General features: G+C 40.1%; 3 protein-coding genes across 6 annotated transcripts; 1 reads left to right on the forward strand and 2 right to left on the reverse strand.

Annotated features, from left to right (window-relative positions):
• Nucleotides 1-278: 278 nt before the first annotated feature.
• rab24 (RAB24, member RAS oncogene family) lies at nt 279-7,046 on the reverse strand. Its single transcript, XM_048236054.1, has 9 exons — nt 6,763-7,046; nt 5,526-5,661; nt 5,128-5,196; nt 4,337-4,415; nt 3,981-4,048; nt 3,793-3,892; nt 3,300-3,350; nt 2,866-2,925; nt 279-2,524 (listed from the first exon to the last, which is right to left on the reverse strand). Exons 2-9 carry the CDS (start codon nt 5,640-5,642, stop codon nt 2,460-2,462), a joined length of 609 nt encoding a protein of 202 aa, XP_048092011.1. The 5' UTR covers nt 5,643-5,661; nt 6,763-7,046; the 3' UTR covers nt 279-2,459.
• A 681-nt stretch (nt 7,047-7,727) lies between these two features.
• Nucleotides 7,728-17,880, forward strand: LOC125289308 (sorting nexin-12). Of its 4 annotated transcripts, none has more exons than XM_048236085.1 (6): nt 7,728-8,163; nt 8,987-9,082; nt 10,405-10,529; nt 12,180-12,270; nt 13,537-13,547; nt 17,772-17,880. In XM_048236085.1, the coding sequence occupies exons 1-5, from the start codon at nt 7,999-8,001 to the stop codon at nt 13,540-13,542; spliced, it is 483 nt and encodes a 160-aa protein (XP_048092042.1). In that variant the 5' UTR covers nt 7,728-7,998; the 3' UTR covers nt 13,543-13,547; nt 17,772-17,880. The 4 variants fall into 4 exon arrangements, with proteins under 4 accessions (XP_048092042.1, XP_048092035.1, XP_048092022.1 ...); XM_048236078.1 differs by lacking the exon at nt 17,772-17,880 and adding an exon at nt 16,868-17,318; XM_048236071.1 differs by lacking the exon at nt 17,772-17,880 and adding an exon at nt 15,851-17,318 and having other exon boundaries at nt 7,730-8,163.
• LOC125289289 (alpha-2-antiplasmin-like) lies at nt 17,508-25,514 on the reverse strand. The gene is made up of 9 exons (XM_048236041.1): nt 25,448-25,514; nt 22,587-22,613; nt 21,530-21,601; nt 20,964-21,177; nt 20,300-20,443; nt 19,852-20,040; nt 19,115-19,257; nt 18,619-18,826; nt 17,508-18,392 (listed from the first exon to the last, which is right to left on the reverse strand). Exons 1-9 carry the CDS (start codon nt 25,493-25,495, stop codon nt 18,136-18,138), a joined length of 1,302 nt encoding a protein of 433 aa, XP_048091998.1. The 5' UTR covers nt 25,496-25,514; the 3' UTR covers nt 17,508-18,135.
• Between the last annotated feature and the right edge of the window lie 985 nt (nt 25,515-26,499).

Raw genomic sequence — 26,499 nt, forward strand, 5'->3', positions numbered from 1 at the left:
TAGTGTTACAGTTGGTCTCGTTTCCTGAATGACCACCTATTGTCGACACAGGGATACTTTGCACATATTCAGTGCTTAATTTATAAGTGTGTGCTGAGCTACTTGAGTAATGTAATTCATGTAGATTTAGCATATCTTGTCTAATTTACAAATGTTAAAGATTCTATATTTAAATAAGTGACAGAGCAGTCACATTCACTGATATCAAACTGTGCAAACTATTATGTGCTGTGAGTGTTATGAGATGACATGTTCACAGCATAAAAAACAAACTTGCCTTGATATTTTTGAGTTTTATTTGAGATGCCTCACATCATTTCTAGTTCAACCACCATACACGTGGATATATCAGCTCAAACCCATAGTGTCTCATTACATTGAGGAAGTTCTGAGAACAATGCTTTTCTTTCCAGGGGCTGCATTCTCAACCATCCATGTGGCACTTGTGTCAGTCATAACAGAACAAGTCCATCCTATGTCAAAAGAGGCAGTGTAGAGATATGGAACGTGATGTGTAATGCAGGTTATGTTCGTTTTCAAGTGCTACATAGTCATTTGAGAATCCAGGCCCCTGAAAACCAGGAACCGTAGGCAGGAACAGCCTTCTACAGCCTTGGGACTCATCAGCGCTTCAAAGCTTCACACACCAACAAAATTCATTGGGGGAAAGGAAATTGAGAGAAGCAGACTACAAAGAACTTAAATGAGCGTCGTTTTGTGCTTGTGTTGCACGACATCGATCACATTTTCTGAAGCTCTCCTGCACAAGTTACAGTTTGGCCATGAAGTCAAAACCCTGTTTGAAGACCAGTTATACACGGATATGCATGTGTGAAACCCAGAGGCAATGACTGAGAATTTGGATTGTTTAGACAAAATCACACAAACTGAAGAGTGCACATCACTCTGGGACCAAGATATCAGTTTGTCCTATCCAGTTTTAGAGAAAGAGAAACACATGCATACACTGCCCCCAAGTTTCCTTCTATACTTCACATGGCTCTGAAAACCATGCTACCACTTCAAAAGCTAAGTGCTTCATGATTTGGTTGGAAACATGATCATGTCTTCATGGGATGCCTACTTGAATGCCTGTCCTCTGTCAGTGTATTTTTTTCCATGGCCAATTGTACCATGACAACTGCTGGTTTACTTATATTCAATTATCTCATTCAGATCATCCAGCTGAAATGACATTAATCATGAAATTCATCTTGTGCTACACATCCAGAAGTAGGACTAGATGGTATTTGTGCAAGATCGGAGTGATAATAATGAGCATCTTTTGCAACTTTTTTCAGGCAAAAATGCATATCCACATTGATTACATTCATTCAAATGCTGTATTTGTCCCAGATCTTAGCAACTGTAAACTAAGCTCTGTAAACATAGCTAAAAAGTGAAACGATTTGTTCCGACCAACTAGATTATGCTTTTGTACATGTCCTGTCGAGGCACACATAGTAAAGCCACTTCCTCACATGTTCACACAAAGATACTTGAGAGGCTCTTCAAAATGCACACTTTAAGTATAATTAAATTAAAACAAACCACTAAAAACATTGTAAACATTAAACACGACATTCTTCAAAATTCATCACTGCCCATTCTGCCTGCTCTGTCGCTGTGCAAGATCAATTTGGTAGAGGGGTCTTTGTGTGCAAAACTTGTGCACTAGAGAACAAGTATTCCTACTCACAGCTCTCTTTGTGTGGGTATAACATATTTTATATGAGTTAGCTCAAGTGGATAAAACACTGAACTAGCAAAATGTGCTGCTGAGGTGAAAGAACGATAAACTTTACTCTATACGGAATGACTGAATGGTCATCCTCCATCATTCACGGGTCAGAATAATAAAAATAAAAAAACGAGATATAAATAGTGTTCAAACAATCAATGAAAGCAAACAGGTTGCAAAGAGGAATTATTTAAAAAAAAAAAAAAAAAAAATAGAAATGAGAAAAAAATAGCACTGTCAGTATCTGAAGCAGAAAGCAGAGTGAAGGACATGAGAGCAAAGTAAACAGTCTTTAGCAGACAGAAGGTGCTCCCACTGGAACAGGCGCTGGAGAGGGTGGACACAGGGGCATTGTTCCAGCTGGGATCACTGTGGCGCCTCTGGCACCAATCCCCTTCTTCCGCCACACCTTTGCCTCAGAGGAGGCACAGAAGAGAGCAAGGAACTGGAGTGATGACTCAGTACAATACAACAAAAGTCTTCTCCTCCACTGAGGTCCTGTCCTGCCAAAACATGGCATGGATGACTGCAAAGATAAAAAAAAAAAAGCAGAAGGAAGAACAACACTGGTGCTTGGCACAAAACGATAATGGCAGCGTTTCTTTTGTGGATGCCGTTGATAAAAAGATGCACAGATCGTATGACCAAGGAATGAAGTTCCCCTTTGGGAGCAAGAGGCTCTGGTGTAGTTGGCTGGCCACAGGCAAAACCACATCAGTCAGTGGTGGCAACAGGCATAAAAATACGAGTCCTTCTTCTGACCAAGGTCTACCCCTTTTTCTTCTGCAAAGAGAGATAAGAGAAATGGGTCAATCGCATTTGATCTGTGACTGAAGCACACAAAAAATACATCCTCAAACACCATCTTGCAGTGTCCTCAGTGGAGGAGCACGGGCTTGATGAGTAACTTACTCCGTCAGCAGCTCTAAAATAAATAACTGTCTTATTAATCTCTGTTCAAGGTGCTCAGTCAAAGTCTACTTTTGAGTTTAATATTAAGTTGGTGGATACCATTATGTTTTTTTTTTTTTTTTTTCAGAATAGTTTGTCTAATTTAGTCAGACAAATGTCAGTTTCCTAAACTTGGTAAACTTGCAGCTTCTGCAAAGAAAAGGTTGTCTTACCAGGCATGACTTCAAACGATGAACTGTTATAGTCTTCAGCAACCTTTTGGAACAGTTCATCTGTAGACCAACAAAACATAAAAGTTGTCTTTTTTGTTTTTGCAAAAAAAATGTCTAGTTCAGGTCAGTTTATAGCTAGGCTCATAACACTGAATTCATACTGTATACTACCACATAGAGAAGTATTAGTATTAGGGCCACATGAAGAGAATTTTTTTTTTTGAAAATTCCGAGAAAATCAGAAATTCTGACTTTAATCTCAGAAATTATTTCTGACTGTTTCTCAAAAATGTTGAGTGTTTTTCTCAGAACCGATTTTTCTGAATTTTCAAAAATATTTTCTTTTCATGTGGCCCTAATACTCTTCCGTACAAGAAGCTTCTACTGACAGTGAACAAGAAAATTCCACAACATGCTGTCATTTTGCCACTTACCCACGTTATTTCCAGTTTTGCTAGAAGTCTCAAAATGTTGGGCCCCAATCTCTGCAGGGAAACAAGACAGATGCCTCTGTAATGCCACTTAGTGACTCATGCATCCAGATAATTAAGATATTACACACTTAAGACCAAAGGTCCAGTCCACAACCTAGGTAAACGGGTCCTGATATTTGAGCTTAGCAGCCAATCAAATACACCCTCACTTCTGTGTTTCTGCAGCAACGTTGGAGCATGAACACCAATGAACTTCGCACATGAAGTCCAATTCAATTCAATTATTTAAATTGAATTGAACACTCTTAAGGACAGACTGGCTGAACTGGTATATGACTCAGTCTGAGACACTTTGCTTACATCCCATTTATTGAGCCAGCGCTGTTCCTGGACTATGCAGGAACACCAGAGTTCGTCTAAGCAGAAAGACTGGATGGACACATATGAAAGTAAAGAGAATTTATTTCGATGATTTGTGGAAAAGTAATTATACCATCAGCAAAGTCCTGCACGTCATGGTAGTCCACATGTCGAGCACCTCTGTCCGCTTCAATTAGGTCATTTTTAGTACCGCACAAGTAGATTTTGCAGTGCTTAAAACAGACAACAAGGACAATGTCAAAGACAATGTCAAACCAATTTCAGAGCCTCCAAAAAAAAAAACAAGAAAAGTGACATTACCTCTTCACAGTTTTGTAATTCCTTTACCCAAAATCTGGCACGCTGAAAACTACTGCTGTCTGTTAGGTCTATAGGGAAAGGGAAGTGACATCACAGGTAAGATGCAATGTTCTGAATCATGTTGAAATATTCTATGAGAGCCAACACAAAAGAAGGTTTACTAAAAAAGAGATGATATAAATTAAACAGGTTGCTAGATGACTAAGGAGTAGCATAAAGACCGTAAATGTAAATACATGTAGAAGAACACATTTCTCGAGAGCAAACCTAACAATCATAACAAGAGTGATAAGAGACTTTTGCTACGACACAGTCTTTGATAGTGATCTGGTAGCAACAGTGACAAGCCAACTCACCATAGCACACGATTGCTGCTCGTGCCCCCCGGTAGTAGATCCGACTCATGGCTTCATAGCGCTCTGATCCCGCTGTGTCCTATCATTCAAAAAGGCAAAGGTAAGCTCATCAAAACCTCTGTAACATGTTCCTGTAACTCAGCTGCATAGCCACCACTCTATATTCTACCAAATGAAGGTCATGGGATCATGTTCCAAGAGGGGGAGACATACTAACACAATTTATATGTTGTAGTACACTTTCTTTAGTTGATTTGGATGGAGGCATCTGTCAAAATGCTTGACAGGGATGTAAAAGACATTTCAGCGGTATCCACTAGTATTTTAAAGACATGCCTGACTAGAATACTGCTACATTACAACATTGAATCTAATTAGCTATTTACAGGGGCTTGTTGGAATATTATGTACTAAAAATACCACCATATAGTATAACATACTGATGGGTTGCCAAACCAATAAAAAACATAAACAAGCACCACCAAGAGCAAGCTGTAGGTAGTACTAATTAACTATACCTCTGTTTCATAAACCTAGCTACTTAAGAGTCTAATGTCAATGACACATTATGGACTTGAACACAAACATACTACAGTACAAATATATTTAGACATTTCTGTCACTGAGCAGTTTTAAATCATTGAGTCTGATCATATTTGTTTCCCATCTTAAATCACATAATGAAAGCAACTGGGAAGTCACAGCTGGGAAGTCACAGCTGGGTCACATGCAAAAATGAGAATTAGGTCAAATGCTGCCGATAATCTGAAAGTAGCTTATATGACACTCACCCATATTCCTAGAGTTATAACTTTATCTCCTACATGGTTTGGCTTGGCAACAAAAGCAGCTCCAATCGTCTATGAAATGAAATTAAACATGAAAGTTATTTTTGTTACACGAACATGGCATTTTAGTCATTCAATTATCTTGTCTCTGGAAATTTATTTCTGTCGCCAGAATGGTTAATCCCAACTTGTAAAGTTGCTCATCATCTTTGGCAAAACTTTGGTCATGCTCAAATACAACAGTGAACTTGTCAAAAGGGGAACTTCACGTTTGACTGGAATATTTGACACTGCCAGGGACTCTCATAATGTATCAAGTGAATTAGATTAGTGTTGACATACAACTGAGCCTACTGCATATCCTTGCAAGCAAGTAGGATAACTAAATTCTTAGCCGTTACGTTTTGATAGGGTCCAACAAGGAAACGGTGGTGGACGTATCGCTCCACCAGACTGGTTTTTCCAACACTCTCTTTTCCCAGCATAACCACCTTGGCGTCCACGCGCATCGCTGTCATGGTCAGAAAGATGTCTTCCCTGAGGAGAGGAGAGGAGAGGCGAAACAATCATTGTGATGACACTCCCTTAGAAGGAACCCACAAATCTACATAAACAAAGTAACATTACTGTAAGAAGCATAACAAATTCACGTCTAGCATGTTTTAAGGCAACGCTTATTCCCATAATAATTTACAGCACTAATTCAACAGACAAGGATAAAGCAGAAGATGTTGGTTCCTCTACTTTTCTGAACACAGAGTACCATGCTGGCCAGAGGAGCCGTACCGAGACACTGCCATTTCGTTTGTGGTCTTCACATAATCAGTTAATGTTATCAGTGTACAACAGCCAACTTGTGAAATCTCATGATGGAAATCTGTGAGAACAGGTAAACAGTCTGTTGACAGTAACGTCGCATTGACCACATGGTTGATTGTTGCAGTTCATTAGCTGTACAACTTGCTAATTAAGCAATCATCTAAACATTTAAGATGCATCTTGCGTGCTAAGTTAGCCAATATAAGGAGTAGGAATAACTTGGCAGCTGGCTAGCCACCTCAAGACCATTTTAACAAGCTAACAATAATGGTGACTTATCTTTTTCTATCGTTAACGTTACTTTATCGCTCCAACATCACCACCTGGCTAACGTTACTGAAGAGTGCTTAAAATGCCGAAGACCTACAACGTACTGGTGGTTAGCTAAACGATAAAGTTAGTTATCTTTGTTGAAAATGTTTGTAACGTCAACGTTAATAGCAACACAGCTTGAACTGGGTCGATTGTTAAGGCTAGTTTAACTTACCGTTAGCTTAGCCTGTTGACTTGGATATGCAATGTCAACGCAAACAGTTACCTTTTCAATTTGCAACATGAAACTGACAGAACAGCTTTTAACTAATAATGTGAAGTTATTCGACAATGGCAATCGGACAAGTAACGTTAATGCAACGTTATTATTCATATTTGACATCGTTAACGTTAACGTTACTGGCCTCAAACATTAACGTTAGCATACCAACTTTGATCATATGGAGGCAAGATGATTGGAACTGTGATATGCGTTAGGTCTCATTATCACTTTAAAAGAGATCAATTTAAATTGACTTTAAGTGTACAATTAAAACCATTATTTACCTTTCGTTGACAGGGATTCCGACTAGCTGGGTTTTGCTTTGTTTGCTAGCTAGCCGTTCAGCTAGCGTCGAACTATTTAATACTGCTTCTTATACGAGCTGAACATGGGTCAGCTCCTAAAACAGCTTCCGTTTACATTAACTCCACATCTTAAAAGATAACAGCTATTCAACTGATTCAAAACACTCGAACAAAGTGTGGGAAGAGCGCAGTCTGATAGACTACTGCTGTGACCATGGGGCTGTGACTGGACTGCTCAAGAGGAACCAAAAACATGAGAATGCAAGAACAGAAATAGCGACGGAAGCCCATAGGCTCCAAACCTTGTCTAATGTCAAAGTCTTGCGTAATTTGTAACGATGCAGTTTTTTTTTCTCTTCTTCTTTTATGTCAAGTTGTACCGCTCACAGTTTAACTGAGAATTGAAAGAATTAGAATATCTGGGATTTAGGCAGGTGTTCAGAAGGAAGGAAAATACAAGATCTGACACACTTTGGAAAGAGGAGCATCTTGTGTTTTCTCTGTTCCTTCCTGATCTGCGGCTCACTAGAACTAGCCCACGTGAAGCAGGATTGATCAAATGATTCTCCTATGATGTTTTTTACAGATTTGAGCAGATGTTGCCTGCTGTCACAGCTGTAAGGATATCCCCATATAACTCAGCCCACTCCTAACATTTTAAAACATATAATTTAATTGAATGATAATATTGTCTGTTAAGATTTCCAGCTCCCAGCATCATCATCACCTCTTGCGTCAGGTAGGTAGAACTAGGTTATACTCTACTGTGTGTAGGCTATCAATTTTGACCAACCGTCGTTGAAATGTAACTATAATAATTTATTCGCAGATCAAGTCATTTCCACCCCCAAAATGAGTTTTCATCCGAGACAAAAAAAAGTATGGTCATTGGTTAGTGCTTTCTTCACGAATGATTACGGCCTGTCCAGGCCACCCCTAGCTGCTGAGGAGTGGGTGGGACCACATATCCCATTCCACCGAAGCAACCACGACTTCTGGTTAGGTCTATGAATAAGGATTTCCTGTTGGATTGCTGAGTCGCATTATTTTAGACAAAGCTTGCAAATTCATCTTTTCCGAGAGATCTGATGTCTTAAATAGTTTATAACTGTAGTGTGCGGTCTTAACGGAGTTGTATCCGCAGGAAACGTTAGCTTTCAATACATTCTTTAAGTAGCCAGCTAACCTAACTTAGCTATCGTTAGTCTGTCAAAAATGTCAGAGCCGACGGTCGCAGATACTCGCCGGTTAAACTCAAAACCTCAGGATCTTACGGACGCCTATGGTCCACCCAGTAACTTTCTTGAAATCGACGTTTATGATCCTCAAACCGTTGGTGTTGGACGAAACCGTTTCACCACGTACGAGGTCCGAATGAAGGTACGTTAAGTCATAACATTTTGCTATGTTGCTAACTTCGTCCTCGCAAGCGACTGGGATCTTCATTTGAATCGAGGTTTTGGGTGAAGGCTGGTCCGAACCTTGGATACCTTACCTGCTGCATCAACTTGTTATTTGCTTTCATAGCTATACAAATGGTGTTTATACTTATGAACTAGAGAGAAATTAGCTGTTAAATATAGCCAACAAACGTTTTGCCTCTAGTACTGGTGTCTGTTTAGCTAGCCAGCTAGCATCGATGTTCAATAGCAAGCTTTGGCTAACTAGAATCTATCCAAGGTAGCTAGTTCTAGCAGGGGTTAATAACATTAACGATAATGGTGTTTGACAGGTCCTATTCGGATGGAAATAACAACCAGATAGAGACAACAGAATATAGCAAAACGGACCAGGGTTTTTCTGGGTCACCAGCACTATTAGATTGCTTGACTACTAAACAGAGTATAAGACACATAGCTAGGTTGCTTGACCCACTAACGTTAAGGACTTTTGCGATATTAGCTCGCTAACTTCATTGAAATAATTAGGTAGAAGGAGAGCGGTTATGGTTTGTGTCAGGACACGAAGTATCAAAGGGATTAAATCAAGTAGAGCACATATTTTGCATTTGAATTAGTAATCACAGGCACTACGACACTGATTATCAGAAAACTTGCTAGGTGAACAGCTAACGTTAATGTAGTCGACAGCATACATTAGGTTTACGCGTCCTTATCTATAACACTCACACTCTTTCCACTTGCTTGAAATAAATGTCACACCCAGTCTTGCTTGATGTAACTTCTTTGTGATCTTATTGCAGACAAACCTCCCAATTTTTAAGATGAAGGAGTCCTCTGTGCGAAGACGATATAGTGACTTCGAGTGGCTGAAAAATGAACTCGAACGAGACAGTAAGGTAAGGGCCTAATAGTTAGGCAAAACGCTGTTGATTGTAGACAGTTGTCAGAGAAGTTCTGAAGTTTCTCCTCATGAAAGTGGTTACTCACGCAGACGCCAGCTTATTTAAAATGCAACAGCAACACTTAAATGGGACCTTGCACTGCAATAAATGTGTCAGAGATCCACGTCTGTTCCTTTGCAGTGAATGGAATTATTCCTGAAGGTTTAACGTATCCAAACTCACCTGTATTAAAGAGCGATGTCTGCCATCCATTTATTCATTTCCCAACCAAATCTCAAGGATCCAGAAGCAATTCAGTAATACCCCAATGTTGGTAGGCCCATGTAACTCGCCTGCAGTGTCTTCCCATAGCATAAAGTAGATCTTTTGATGTCACTTTCCTTGGATTGTCTTGTAGGCTATAATGCTATCTATAGATGTTCAGATTAATGACAAAAACTCTGTTGACATCAATCTGTGATTAAGGGGATTCGTTAAGGTGATGTTATGTAAATGTTCAATAATGATTTGAATTTAAACAAACTATCTGTAAAATGTTACTGTTCTTAACTATTGGAGACAGCAAAAAGAAGCATGGCTTTGGCCTGTTACCATGGAAGCATACTGCCAGGAGAGTATTGGATATTGATTGCATGTGGCAAACATGATAATTGATGAAAGCCTAACAGGACCTTACATGTTAGCTGTCGATGAGTTTTCAGAGATTTCATGCACTCTGTACTGTGACAGAATTGATGACCATTTGTGGATGTTTCCCACAAAAAGGTGAAAGGCTTATACCGTATATGCAGAAGCATTCATTTATAAAAATGGAATACATTTCATTTAATTTTTGTTCATTTCCCAAAACCAGATCGTTTCATTATACAGGCTCACAGAAGATCAGTGACTGTTGAAAAATTGGCTGTAGGTCCTCAGTCACATGATGTGAGCATCAATATTTACTGCATCATACCCTCTATGTCATCAGAAGAATTGCAGTGTCACCACAGTTGAAAATTCTTCTTCTTGGCCATCTTCCATAACATGTCTTATCATTGGAGCTTAGCCAAAAATATATGTACAAAGTGTGATCTCAGGGGAGCAATAGACTATAATGCAATAGACTAGACATTTCCCCCATATGGTTATACCTTGTGTCCATGCCCATCCTCAGGTGGATCTCTATAAATACATTTGACTTTATTGGTGCCCTTGAATATATCTGTTAGTGATTTACCTATCCACTTGCTGAAAGTGAGTGTTTCTTTGTTAGGTTAGACACAACTGAAAGTCCCCTTTTGGTCCACATAATTAGACTACTCATTCTCTTGCAGATTGTTGTGCCTCCCTTGCCAGGGAAGGCATTGAAGAGACAGCTACCCTTCCGTGGAGATGAGGGTATATTCGAAGAGTCCTTCATAGAGGAGCGAAGAGTTGGCCTTGAGCAGTTCATCAACAGGTAGGTGTTTGTGGCCTTGTTATGCTCTCAAAGAAAAGCTCATGTACAGAACATGCAATGTACCAGTGTAACCATTGTACCGGTTTGGGATTCCTGTCTTATCCTAATTAAATGTACAGTCAAGTGAAAACATGCAAGTTAATGAATACATTGAAAATATTGAGACACACAGTTTCTCATTATACATGTACAATTTGTGTATGTACGTATACAGATGTTTTTAACAATATAAGCTAAACTCCACACATTTAACTAACTACACATTGAACATGGAAGTTTGCTCGTCACAGGCATTGTTATGTGTTCTCCTAGATCTCATTTCATCAGTGAACAGCATTCATTCTATTGATAGACTGTGTGCGTCTAAAACTCTTAGCACCAAAAGGGTTTGTCACATGGGGAGATTTCTGTGCCATGTTTATTAGAAGGGCATAATCTGCAGATTCAGTTGCCAAGGTTTTTTGTGGGGTACTTTTGCAACCTTCACTGCAACCAGAAGTGAAACTCATGCCTGAACACACACACGCACGCACACAGTATAAAAGACAGGTGCACTGCTTAGGAGAGGGAGACAGGCCTGGCTGCAGGACTGGTTGGGCTTTTGCCTTCTCTTCTTCTCCTTTTTTCTTTTAATAACAATGTAGACAGCCTGGAAAAATGTTCAGTTTGCATGTCTGAGCTTGAGAAGGGCTCACAATTCTGGCACCGCCTTAGCCAAGACACACAGCAAGTGTGACAGCCAGGATGTCTGGCTTTGCCTTCCTAAGTCATTTCTTCCTACGCCCAGAACACTATAGACAAGATTACATAGACCACAGACAGAGCGCAGAGCTAAACTCTGTGCCTGAAAAGCCCTCAGTCCGCTTCTGTAGTATTTCACTGGCTAATGACTCGTAATGACACAGAAGCACTCTGGCTTTATTGGAGGTGAGAGATAACCTTTGGTCACCTATAATAATATAGTTGCACCTTGTGAGAAACCCATGTGAATGAGTTGTAAATGGCTGAGATTGCCTGAGATCCATTGTCAGAGGGGATGTATGTAGTGTAACATAACCTCAAGACACAACAGATAGAATTACGACATGAACGTGAACATCAAACAAGATCATTTTGGTGTTAATAACTTCAACACAGACTACATTAACACATGCACATACATTAACACATGTCTTTTTGACTACACACTGTGGATATTGTACTTGAAGCATTAGGCTTGTTTCACATTGCCCACCTCATTGTTGTGACTGTTGTGGATCACTTGTACGTGTTTATTCACATGTGACGTTTCTGCTGCGGTGCTGCTACCACCAGGCGTATGTCTTTCTGTATTGAGCTTGAACACCAAAACTCCAGATGACTCGAGTCATGGCAGCAGCATCTCACACAGCCAGTATGAATGCTTCTAATTTCCAGTAAGGAATTACTATGTAAAGTGCTTTGAGTGCTCCAAGGCGTAGAAAAGCACTATATAAAGGCCTTCCATGCATGTACCATTTAACATGTTGTCTCAATGAAAATCAAAAGATTTTTGGGCATCATGCACATAATACAGGAAATTGTGTAACCGGCCTTATTCTCAGTAATCTGTCTCTAACATTTTTCTGTATTCATTGTTGTTTCAACTGCTGTTGTGTCTTTCTTGATCAGAATTGCAGGCCATCCCCTGGCCCAGAACGAACGCTGCCTACATATGTTTCTTCAGGATGAGGCTATTGACAGGAACTACATCCCAGGAAAAGTACGGCAGTAGGAAATGAACTGTGCATTTCATTTAGTTTTTTTTCTTTGTTTGTTTTTTTTGTCCATTTCTGCACGGGAACAACTGAGCTTTCCATATCTGCAAGTCTGCCTTCTGTGTTGTGCAGTAAATACGTACTGCAATGCACTTTTAAATTCTTGACACTTTGTGTGTCCATTCTTGTTATTCTTGATTGAACCTTGCCCTGCCACAGTAAGTCAGTTCATGTTTTTTTTTACGACCACGCAGAATTGGTTAGTTAACCTTGGTCAGAATAACGGTCTGAGGCTATTGGTTCTTTGTTAATTTGTGCAGAAACTCCAGCTAGTCACCTAACCTGCTGTAGGATGAAGGAAACCAAGTTGCATGTAAATGTTATTACACATCATGTTTTTTTATTACTCTATATTATTATTCTAAAGTGATTCGGTACATGAGGTGGTTTCTGAAAATGATCTCAAAGACAAAAACAAAAATATGATTTATCTCTCTTTCTTTTACATGAATGATATGCCATTCATTATAGGATAGTTTTTGCTCGTTTGTCCACACACCCGCAACCTATGTTGAGGTATCCTTTACCTTGACATAGGTTTCTGAGTGTGACCATAGAATATTCTAGCATAGAACCGAGCTATAAGCCATCTTCCTGACTCATACCAATATTTCCAACCCTTATATTTCCCTTGAGGAAGCACAGATATATTTTCCGACCTTTTCCAGATTGTACACAAAGCTGCCCCAACCTTCTATGGAGCCATCTACTATTCCGCCCAGAAATGTACACTCCTGCTGAGTTAACGTCCACAGCAGTGCACACTGCTGTTATGAATTGGCTTATTCCCTATTGAGTCACTGCAGAAACTCAGTGTTGATGTTACTGATGGAGGGTTTTTCTCCGGAAGGTGGATGGCTTAATCATGCCAGTTTAGTCCTCACACATGTCTCAAAGCAGAGATATGACTCGACTGAGATATGAAATTAAATTAAATTTTTTCCTGTTCACTACAGAAATATGTGCCAACTTTGAAAAGAGTGTTAAGCAACTGCCAAACATTATTGGAGATGCTCATTTTTCAGTCAAGTTTTGATTTATTGAAGCAATTTGTTTTGCTCTCCTCCGGGGTCAGTCAGATTGTGCCTGACTCATCTACTGGTAAAATAAAAATGACAATATATCATAAAACGTGCAATGTTGAGATGAAGAGCAACACCTTTGACACCATCTGACACCATGACTTTGTGCATTTTGTCTCCTTTTCTTAGGTATGAATGAAGTAAGTTTTTATTTTCCTTCCCCTTTGTCTTCCTCATAAGTCTGAACCGCACTCGAGGTGGGGTGGGAGGGGCTGATCCAGGTCCTTGCATGTCTTTTGAAATCTTCATTAGTACAACAAAGCCGCTTGGTACTTAACACATATCACATCTCCATTGTCCACCACAGTGTCCACTCCCCTCACTGTTGCTGCATTTTGCAACCCCCAATCCCCCAATCCCCCACCACCCTCCTTGCCTGAAAGGATCACTAATGATAAACGCCATGGTGAATGTGGCAGGTTGCATGATGAGATTGCACGCTTTTAGTTGCACTTTTGCGTCAGTCTCTCACCACTCACACCAGCAGTGTTTTTGTTTCTTCCAGTCATGCTAACTCTCACTTGCATCTTCCTATCTTTAATATGCTCTCTAAAGTAGCACTTTTATAACATAGTAGAAAGAACAACAGATTGTGTGGTTTCAGTCTGTGTTTTCACCCTTCTACTATTTGTATGCTTACATCACTGTTGTCTGTCCCTATGTTGGATTATTCGATCAGTCGAAGAAAGCACAGGATTATCATAATGTTAACGGAAATTGCAGAATTATAGCTGACCTGGTTGAACTCTTTTCGCAGTGGAAATACTTCAGATATGCATCAAACTAAGTAACATACAAAATGTCCGGATACAATTTGAACATCATAATAACTCATATAGTTGTAAAAATTAACCATTAGTTTTAGCCAAGTTAACCAAGTCTCCAGTGAAACAGTTTTTGAAACACATTTTCTATAAATATGCTATAAAATGGACTGTGTATATAATAATAATGGCGAAAACAGATTTACTTAAAGGTGCAGTCAGGGATTTTACACGATTTCAAGCCCATAACATTTTTGGTCACGTTCAGCAATCATCTCCTCACAACCGCTAGCTGCCAATACGGTGAGTACACTGTAAAAAAAAAATCCGGTTTCTAGGCAGCCCAGGTTCCGAAAATTGGAAACAAGCAAAGTGGGGGCAGCCTGTCCCCCTAATAAAAACGAAACCATGCGTGGGATTTCTCTGGGAATACTGAAGGTAGGGGTGAGCTACCTCTCTGACGTGTTTCGTTTGGTCCTGGGTTAAAATAGAATGTAATATTTTTTTTTTTTTGCACAAAAGTGTCTACTAATTAATTTAAACATCAACAAACAAACAAGACTTTCTGCAAAATCCCTGACTGTGCCTATACATTATGTTAACCCAAAGAACAATAATACATTCTACAAATATTGTATGAATAATGTATCCTTATATTATTGTCGAAAAACCTTTTTCTCATGTGTCCATTCCAGCACACCTAAAGCATAACATTGGAAGTATACATATGTAAGAATTGTCAGTCACCAGTTGCCATTTTTATCCTTCAACGGATGAAGATTAAACAAACAAAAAAAACAGATTTCAAGAAGGTTTAATTTTTAGGCGTTATCCCTGATTGTGAAACTACTCATTTATTGTGACACTGGTATCCAGAGATTGTAGCGGAAGGCAATCACAATACAGCAGTGTTTTATGTGCAATGAATTGTATTGACTGACAAAAATACAAAGGATAGTTACATGGAACATGGAATAGGCTACATCTGAGGTGTGTTTCTTTGTCAGGTCAGTAAACAGTTGTTATCAGTTCATTTTCCTTTATCGATAGCTTAGATCTGGCGAATTTGTGATTAGCAAAGATACTGCATGCAGATCAACTGGCTTACGCTTTTTCCCCTGTGTTAGGAAAGCAAGAACATCCATCTTCCCATTGTCCTTTTAGATGGGTCAGTGTGCAGTAACAGTTTGTTCAGTTGATTTTTAGAATTGAGATGGTTACTAGTTTCGTTATTATGGTTCTTCTGATGACTTTATCTCTTGGTCAGATTGTCTGTGTAGTCAGCAGTGGTGTAAAGTGGAAGTGTGCATTGTGCTGCAAATTTACCAAGTTTAAGTCAGATTGATCTCAGATTATACACTCTTAAAAAGTCAAGCTTAGTGCAGATAGGCAATTCAAACTATTTAGTTGTTACAGGCTGTGTTTTTCAAATGAAAATAGCATTTCACCCTTATTTTTGTTACTACATTTATAGCAACCAAACTATATTTACCATTGTTGCTGTCCCAGAATTACATTAACCAAATACAAATACAGCAATTGCACCTGCAAGCAAATCTCTTTCTCTTTCTTGTCTTAAGTCTTGCATGGTTGTGTGTAGTGGGTTAGAACAGCACTGTGTTGGAGCAGCTCTCTTTCTGTGTGGTATTGATGTGCTTGGTATGTTTCTGTTGTCCCAGAAATCTCTGCCCCCTCCCTCCAGACACCAGAGAGGAAGAGCGGTCTGGTGGCACCCCCACACCGTCCCTCATGATCCCCGCTCTACCATCACCACAGGCCCGGGAAGCACACATGCTCACACACACACACACACACACACACACACACACACACACACACACACACCTACATGCATACACATACACACACCTCTGGCTTATTTCATAAAGGCCCAGCTTTCGCTGACTACCCTACCAGCATTCTCTATTCCTCTGTACATACTGTTGTCCTCTTGAGCAAGACAGCACCAGTGCACTGTGTGTGTGTGTATGTGTGTGAAAGAGAGAGTGGGTGAGTGAAAGGGAGCCCAGAACACTTCTGGAAGTAAAAACTGGTGCAATGCTGCTTCAAAAAGGCCAGGAAAAGAAATGAAATCATTTGCTTGATCGCTGGGAAACATTAGGATGGAATATGACTGCTGCTTGCCCCATCTCCTCCCTGAATTGTTCTGTTTTCACTTCAGTCATCAAAGATTAAGTGTCAGTTACCACAATTATGGCAGTGGGTGATGATTCTTAGCATACATCCATCAGTCTGGTGCATGTGACATTATATTACACTCATTTCCCCTTCTGATCTCACCATTCTCCAAATGCTCCCCTCACTCCCACAAACAAAAACAAAAAGAAACTTCAGCCATTGCTATTGATACAACTTCAAATTCTTGTACAGAAAACAAGTTTGTTGCATCACAGTTTTGTTATTCTGAAGTTAACACTTTCTCCATTTACATCTGTCTGCTTTCATACAGAGTGAGTTGTACAGGTGTTTCATTCAGTAAAAACAAATGATAATTCCTTCACCTCAACAGTGATTTTACGGTGTGTCCCGGTTGCATCTCTGAATTATCTGGGGATTGTGTCATTCCATTGGCATTAATGCTTATCTTGCTGTCTATGGAGCATTTTATTTGTACATTCCTCTACTCATGCCACTGTCATTAACAATTCCCCAATATCATTTATACACCATGACAGAATGTAGCAATGGAGGGTGAGAAGATCCCACTAAAATGGACAATGTCTTCCTGTAAGCCAACATTCCATGTATTATCTGCAAGCAACCTGCTCTTTATGTTTTATACCAAGGTTAGCCATGATATGTTTGTCCTTTTTCTTTTTTTTTTTTTTTTTTTAAGCATCTAACGTGTGCGTCTTTGACGTCCCAGCTTTTGTAAGTGCTGTCCAGAATGTATGGTTATCTTACATGCTTTCATGCTGTATAAAATCACTGTGAATAGAATATCCACTGTATTCAAAAAAGTAAAAAAAAAAAAACAGCTTGTATCTGTTGGGCCTGTTTGTTTAAATTTGGTTAATTTCTTCATTTTCATGGCTGTATACTCTGAATTATACAGGTGAACTTTTTATTTTCATACAAATCGCCTTGTGGTTTCTATCCATCATTAAAGTTGCCTCTGCCTGCTTACCCAAGGATGTCTTTGGTATTTTAATTAACAAAAGCAACATTTCATAATGTAGTTAAATTATAATAAATATAGTTACATTATAGAGTTACATGAACTTATAATATAGTATTGGTTATAATAATAATAATAACCATTGAATTTGGTAATATGCTTTCTTTGAGATTTTCTGTGAAAATAACAAAACAAGATTCATTTCTTTTTTAATACTCCCATATAATCATAATTCACCTTTCATCATTGATCTTGAGATACTACTTTTGAGAAAGAAATGTTACCATGTTTAAAAAAGAAACATTCTCTGAAGCAATAAAGAACTAAAATAATACACACTAGAACAAATCAGGGATATCAGCACGCAACTACGTACACAGCACAAAGAGGTAACAACAGATATGATATTGAGAATTTGGCCAAATGGGAGTTTCATGAAGAGATTTTTGTTGTCTCAACAGGTCCATCTGTTTCAACCCGTGACTACAGAGAACAGTCCTTTTTCAAGAGGGTCAAAGCAGACTGCATTCAGAGAACAGACCACTTCACTTTTTTACACTTTGTTACATTGCAACCTCCTCATTCTCAAATCACTGAAATGAATCCCATCCCATCATAAATCTACATCAAATTCCCTTTTTAAAAAAAATCTGCAATTTTTAAAAAAGGTATCAGGAATAAAAATGAATTATCAGTGGTCTGAATACTGAGTGGACTGTATATGACTGAAGCTTTAGTTTATTACGGGGAAGAGGGCCATTGGCTTTGTGGGGGGTGGCCTATCTTTCCCTGCGTTATGTTGTCACTTTGCGGGCGCTCCATCACTCAGCTGTGGGGGTTGGGGTTGGTGATGACACCCAGGAACAGGGGCACGTGTGTGGTGTCGTCAGTCAGGGCAAACAGGAAGGGCATGTTGACGGCGAACATGGGCACGGAGCGGAGCAGGTGGATGGCGGTGGCGGCCGAGGCCTCTGCGCCCTCCTCGCTCAGGGTGATGGCTGAGGCGTGCTGTACACTTGACACCTGAAGGGGGCCTTCCGTGATGCCAGACAGGTCCGGGGAGGCGAACAGAGAGCCCAGACCTGACCAGGGGACGGTGGGAGAGAGAGAAGCAAATGTGTAAAGGAGTAAGGGTAGACTTAGAGAAAATAATGGTAGGATATATGTCAACAGACCAACATTTGGTTTTGATCAAGCCTACACTATCAAAAGTACATGTGGTGTTGTTCTTTGATCTCACAATTTCAGGTGCTTATTTTAGTCTGCACGATTTAGTTGATACAGTTTCACTGGTGCCCACAGTCTCACCGATTTTGGTCAGAGGTTCCTGCAGCTCCTGCTTGTACTCCAGCTTAAACTTAGGCATTTTGACCTGCATGGTGCTCTCAGCCGGCAAGCGAGTGTAGAGGTCAGAGATGTTCAGCTTGGCTGCTACTGTGGACACATTTTCCGACCCTGTGCCACTGGGCATCACCACCAGGAAACTGGTATTGTTCTGGAATCTGAATCGAGCCACCTGGTTGTGTCACATGGGAAAGGAATTCAGAGGGTGTCATAGTTGCATCGACTCAAAGATCGAATCTGACAAAGTTCTCGTGATCTTTACAGTATCAAATCAAGAGAAGATAAGGATTTTGGATGTTACACATGTAGGCCTATACTGTAGATATAGGACCTAATACATAGTATTTTGTATAGTTACAAAAATGATGTCAACTAACAAGTGGAAAAGTGAGTGATCCCGAAAATCGCAAGAGTCATCCCAGAAATGGCAAGATAGACAGAAAAGGAGAGATTATCCCACCTGGGCCCCAAGCGCATTGTCGAGCATCATGCTCAGTGGGTACTTGGGAGCCACCATCATGACCACCTCTACAGGTGTGGTGCTGTTGATGTAGAACCGGTCTTTGCCAGTGAGCTCCTTGTCAAAACGGGATTCCCATTCCCCTGTAAACAAGACGAAGCAGTGCAGAAATGGATTTGTAATTGTGATTCTAGCACCATGGAGAGGTCTATTTTAAGGAATGTGTGTTCCAAAAAAATGTCTCAATAATCTATGAGTATATGTAGGGATGTAGTGGTAAAAGAAGAGGTGGGTAAACTATGAATACAGTGATCACTGTGAGGTGGACTGCGCCATGCGGAATCAGATTTTTAAAAAAGGCATTCAGAACATGTTTGATGATGGTGGAGGTTATTATCCAATGTTTATAACCAGTGGTATTAAATGGTTTCTAGAGTGTTGGTGATTGTACATATAGTGAATGTGGATAATACTGTGTAATTTTGAATGTTAAAAGTTGCAATTGGTGAATAAACTCTTTTGAGAGGTGGATAAACTCTAATAAGAGGTGGATAAACTCTATTTCTGAAATTTCAGAGGTGGATAAACTGTGTTTACTTGCGTTTAGCCTCCACTATATCCCTGAGGATGTGTGTGTGTGTGTAGACCAAATGTGTGTGCCAATGGACAGCTTTGGGCAATGTTGAGGACCTGGGTGGCTGCTAGACTGTTTTTTCAGTCACACTCAACTTGCTCACCTTTGAAATAGAGTGCATTCAAGAGCAGCAGAACCACACTTCGAGGTATGCTGGTCAGGAAGTTGGTCATGTGACCATGTGTGACCTCCTCCACCCACTTGTTGACTTCTTCCACATCGGTCAGCGGGGCGGGCTCTGACTTGTACAGGTGTAATGATTCCTGCACAAACTCCTTCTTAACCTTGAAACCTATGCACAGATGAGACCATGGAAGAAACAATAATCAGCTGGGGGAAGACGGACATGACACAGAAACAGCTGATCAATCCTGAGAGTGAAATGGGAGGATGAACAATAATGGGGAGAAAAAGAGACCGCTCTAACAAGGAGAAAACACACAAAGATTTACAAGTTTGTTTTAATTGTTTGTGGAGGGATATGATTATGATTCATTGGTGACTGTAGTTCTAGGATAAAGTATTCAATCTCCCTGTTGCCACCACCTCACCTGGGCGCAGGTATAGTCGCGAGGCCACCTGTATTGCCATGGTGTTGAGGTGTTGCTGCAGGCCACTGAGGAGCTTGTGGTAACAAGGCAGATCGTTGGCATGGAGTGCCTTCAGAAGCTGTGCTTGGGTTTCATTCTGTGCCCCTAAGAGAGAATAGGAGACCAATTAATTCAAGGCAGAAGCATTAAATTCACTTAAATACACAGTATGTCGTCCTCAGTGCTGATTGAACTTGGAATTTGAAATATACAGCACTACACTTTAAAAGCATTTAAGACATTGATTTATGCTACATCGCTCTGTCCGGCATCTTTTGTCCTGTGTGTCATTTGTATGTCTGTAAATTTGGGTACGCTGGCGACTATGCCGCTCCATCTGGCATCATTTGTCTTGTGTGTCAATGTCTTGTATGTGGAGCACTTTGTGTTGCACTGAAAAATGTGCTATCTAAATAAAATATTTACTTACTTACTTACTCACTTACAGGCATGATAATCATCCAAATAATGTGTAGTTAATGTTTAATTCTAATGTATAATTGTTTGTCAGGGTCTATGACTAATGCCACACTCACATCAACACACACACACACACACACACACACACACACACAGGCACAAGTCCACAAACACATGACACAGTGATACAAAGACACAGACGTACCCAGGGCTAGCTGTGAGAGTGCGAGGGCAATGCTGAGAGGGGAGATGAGTACATTGGGTTGCTCTGGACTTGGCTTGAGGTGCTCCAGCAGCGTGAGGCCCAGTTTGGTCAGAGACGCCTCCACCGCCCTGTGGTTGGACTCCAGGGAGAAGACCTCTCCACACTCATCCTCCTCCCCTGGAGGCACTGAAGGAGAAAAAGGTGCAGCTTCATCCTGACAGAGATAGACAGAGGCAGGGAGGGAGCGAGAAATGGAGACAAATTGTGCAGATGTGTGTGAGAGGGAGGGAAGGAGAAACATCTGGTATTTCAGAGAGCCTGTTTCTGTACATGAAGAACTTCAAAAAGTGTCTCAATCATGGTTGTGTTAATAGTGAGGTAGATTCTCTGGGTATATTCACCTTATGGTATATGCAACAACACTGATTAGCAACAGAGGTTGATAATATTCAACAACCCCACCAACCCAGTCCATTACACTGCACCTTTAAGAAGGTTTCCAGCATGGGTGCATAACTCCACTAGTGCCACCAGTTCCAGTGTTACAGGTAAAAGACATGGCTTACCATCATTCCTTGAGTACAGAGGGAGAGCAGCAGGAGCAGAGTGAAATGGAGCACCATCCTGGGGGTCCCAGCCTGCAGTGTGGCAACAGAGACTTAGAAAACACCCCTTTAACAGTGAGCACACTGACTCTAACTCTAGTGAGTATGAAAGCAAGATAGGTTCAAGGAACCAGGCTATGGACTCACTATTCAAATCTCTATGCAAATAGGTACAAACTCTCCTAATCCTGGGTGGTAGCATTTTGACAGGTTTTACTTTTTATATCCCTTCAAGAGAGGAGTCTGATGCTGTAGGTGTTTTCTGAAGCAACAGCATTGTTTAGATTGTTCTACGCACCTTGCACTTGTGTATAAAAGCAATGGTTTTAGTAATGATGTACATCTCCACATTCCAGTGTTGAATGTTTTAACAACTTTTTACACAACCCATTGAAGTCCCAAGAATGCATTTTATTCTGATTCCAGATGTAATGGCATTTTATACTTAACATTAGGTACAACACCAAATCTGCATTCAATGTCAACAGGACTGCAACATACTTAGTTATTGAGCTGATGCAGCATTTTCTTGATATGCTAAATGCTAACAGAGCTAATGATGGCCATAGGCACAACTGTGCTGCTCACACACAGCAGGCAAAGATGCAACTTCACATACTTACACATCATGTTTGAGGTGAGAATGTGCAAATAATTTGCACTATGTCTAGCAGCTGTAAAGACAACTTGACAGCGCAAGTGCAGAATTGACATGTTTCAGTGCAGAATTGCTCAGAATTGTAGGCCTCTTGTTAAAATATTATCTTTTCAAAATCATGCATTTCGATTTTTCCTCTAGCTTCAGTAGAGAAGCACTACTATTATTTAAAAGAGCAACTTAAATACATCAGCTATGACCATCCACTTATATTTTTTTAAATAGCTCTTACATTTTATGTCTTATGTATGTCGTATGTGACATGAGCATGAAGAGTACTCATGACATGAGTATGTGCTAGTCATGACAGTTGGAGTAGCAGTAGTTTGTGAGAGTAAAAAAAATAAATGGCCTACTTACCAAATCTAAATGGGAAAGGGAGGGAATCTGCGATATCCAAATTTTGTGGAGAAAAAAAGACAGCAACGGTGAATGTCCTAGGGGCAGCTCACTTTGTATGCAACACTGCAAGTCCCCCAACCTCTGGTTAATATTTCACCCCCCATTGATTCATTTCAGGCACTACATAGTTGTAAATTTAAGTATCAATTTAAATACTATTAAATGTATAGATGTCTATAGGGTGTATGTGTTGGCCATATAGCACCCGACCCTTGCTGATATGGTTTAAATGTCATACATATTTTAATGCAGTGTGGACTGTTGTTTTTTACAACTGTCCAAAGAGTCACTGTTCATATTGTTGTGCATGTGGGAAGGAGTATGTTTGGAAAGAAGCTAGTTTAACTAAAGATTCATTCATTCATTCATCCAACCTTAATTTATTCTCAGAGGTTCACTGAGGGTAGTCCTAATTTTCAGTGAAGTTGAGATTACAGTAATGAAATAACAAAAGATATAGTATAATAATTGTGGTAAAAAGTATAGGTCTAACCCTATAAATAAAACAAAATAATAAGATAACCTACATAACATTAACCAACCCACACTAACTCTCTTAAGTCCACATCACCATGTTTTCTTTTCAACCAGATACCAACAGTCGGCAAGCCAGAGGTTCTCTGTGTTTTTGAAAATCACACACACATTGACCGCATCTTTCCAAATCTGCCACCCACGCAAGACCTTGGAGGCTCTTTCCCAGCCCATAGGTCAGATTCAACCATTGAAATCCCACAATGCATTGAGCTAGCAGGCTCACAACTACCACAGTCATGAAGTCATTTGGGGTGACTAACTGTCACAACCTCATAAATAACAGATGCCAAATGCATTTGATGAATATTGTCAAGATAGATCATTGACAAAGTAGTCTACTACAACACACAAACACTGACTTGCAGTAGACAAGGAATGTGATCAGTACATGCATTTATATCAGTTCTTCAACTGTCGTGGTTACAGAGAACTTGCCTTGAAGAACTTCATTAAGTTTACATTGAGTCATTTTAGAAGGTACATGTAGGTGTTAGCAGTCTTTGCACAAACTACAATGCACAAAACTCTAATGTCTATTATAAAATCTATAATAATTATGCCATCCCTAATATTAGGTCTTAATTTAATCTTGAAGCGTCTTATGTTGCGCTTTGTGTTGCACTATGTGCATGAAAAATGTGCTATATAAATAAATACCAACCTACCTACCTAATATGACACTTCTAATTTCTACGTCTAAGTACAAGGTACAGTCCTAGTGACTCTCCATATGTTTTCAAAGTGAGAGAAAGAGGTTTGCCTTTCCCATGGAGTTACCTGGCGATATCTGCTTGGGTAACAGTTTCTCTGACATTAGTAATCCTTGACCGAGTAGGAGGAGACTCAGTGTGTTTGCTCTGTGCTGGGCAATTTGTTTGCTACCTCTGAACAAACCACTGGCTTCTAACCTTCAGCCCTCAAGCCTCCAGGTCGTCACCCATTGAGGGGCCAAGGGGGATGAGAACACTCACGTCCCCCGCAGGGTCAAGCCCTAGGGCTCAGGGGCAGATGGAAGATTTAAGACTTGTTTTAAGTGAACATGTACCCGTACAGAGGGTAATTCTTAGGTAAAAATGCATTTGTCAGCATACCTCAGTGCCCTTCGAGAGCATTATTATTTATAAGGGAAGGACTTGATCTATGTTATCATTTACGTGCAAATGCAAATTTCAGTGTGTAAATGTGTATGTGTTTTATATGCTGCCATTTCATTTGCAATTTGATTCATGTTTAATTAATTTGAACACAAGAAACTGATCAAATCACTAATATTTTAATGGCACCTTGCCTTAGGAATTCTTCTTCTTCTTCTTCTTCTTCTTATTATTATTATTATTATTTCAATTAAGTGTAAAAATGATTATACTACTTACCCTGTCAATGGTGATTCTGGTTCTTGAATGTGAAAGCCAAAAGCCAGAGCTCATCTCAGTATTTTAAGACCAAAACAATTAAATGATGACAGATAATTAATCATGTGTGGACAGACACATGAACTCACAGATTAGGAAGCCATGGCTCATGTCTGACATTTCATATAATTTTACTGTGTGATAATGTGATCATTTTTAAGTAAGTGGGTGACAGACACTGACGGAGGTTTTCTCCAATCATTTGCGATACTCAACAGCAGGTGGCAGCAGCTCCTCAGCCGTGCCATCCACCCTGCCTGATTAGACAGGACTCCCCAGAATATATGCAGGGAGCATTTTCCACATATGAGTGTATTGTACTCCAGTAAAATGTACATTTAAATTACTACTATATCCCAGTAGTGGAAGTGCACAGTCACATCTGGCCCTCTGACAGTGACAATCAAATATTTGTGGCCCTCTCTATAATCAAAGTTGTCCATCCCTGCATGAGTTGCAGGTTGCAGTTGCCTGTTTCACACCGGGTGCGTGGCGTGAACATTGCGTGTCTGGTGCGTGTCAGTTGTGTGGTGGCTGCATGGTATTTTCTATCGGCTCCCACACACAGTTGCGTGCGTTGCAGTGCTGGAGACGCATCCCGTTCACTTTACATGGGCTTACGTCACCCGTTGCCGAACTGAATTGTGGGTCCGTTGCGTCGCGTTGCTCCCGTCACTCGCGTTGAGAAGTTCAACTTTTGCTGCACCAACGGACGGCACCAGCCAATCAAATTACGAACAAACGATCAACAGACGGCACCAGCCAATCAAATCAATACTTTAAGTCATTTGCATAGCTACCGTCGGGAACACCCACTGGCATGCGTTGACAGAACGCAACTGTGTGTGGAAGCCGTTTGTCTTTGCTTACCAGAAACGTGTCTGACGCGGCACTGCGGTGGGGTTTTCTATTCACCATTACGAGGCTAAAGGGTACACTTGCAGATGGTGGTGGTAATGTAACCTGAAGCATTCTGAAGCAACACTTCAATGGATCGGTTCCAGATGGATGAGTGGAGCTAGGCGGAACGAAATTCATCTGGCGAGAGTCAGGTTAGTGGTAATGCACTACGTTTGCAAACTGCCAAAAAAAAAAGCTCACCGAAAAAGAAGGGTTCACTGGCCTGTTCTTCTTCTTCAGTGAGTTTTTTTTTTTAGCAGTTTGCAAACGGAGTGCATAACCACCACCATCTGCTGGACTGAGGTGTAATGGCAAGTGTACCCTTTAGCCTCGTAATGGCCGCCGGGTGAATAAGGCGAATTTCTTTGCTTACCAGAAACGTGTTTGATGCGGAGCTGTGGCGGCCTCTCTGCCAATTAAAACGTCTCTTTTTCTCTCGTCATTTTTTTTCTTCAAGTCAAGTCAAGTCAGTTTATTTATATAGCACATTTCATATAGCATACATAGACACAATGTGCTTTGAGTGGAGAGTTGTCATTAAATTATATAAAATAAACAAACACACTTAGCAAAAGAAAAAGAAAGGAAAAGACAAAAACAAAAAAAGAAAGTTAATAGATAAAAATAATAATAATAAAATGGAGTGTTTTAAAAGCAGAGACCTGTAGTCATGAATTTAAAACTAAAGAAAATAAATACGTTTTAAGTCCCTTTTTAAAAGCGAGAATTGATTGCTATGAGCTTAATTCCAGAGGTAGGCTATTCCAGAGGATTGGGGGACAGTAACCAAAGGCACCATGTGCAGCATTAGTGTTGATTCTGGGGATCGTGAGGAGACATTTACTGGAGGACCTTAAGTAACGGGTTGGATCATAAAAAGATATCATATCGGAAATATAGGGTGGGGCAAGGCAGCTTAATGATTTAAAGACAAGAAGAAGTATTTTGAAATCAATTCTTTGTTTAACTGGGGGCCAGTGAAGTGATTTAAGAATAGTATAAGTATAAGTATATATACTCTT

This window comes from Alosa alosa, chromosome 2 (genome assembly GCF_017589495.1).
Source record: "Alosa alosa isolate M-15738 ecotype Scorff River chromosome 2, AALO_Geno_1.1, whole genome shotgun sequence".
Classification (NCBI taxonomy): Eukaryota; Metazoa; Chordata; class Actinopteri; order Clupeiformes; family Clupeidae; genus Alosa; species Alosa alosa.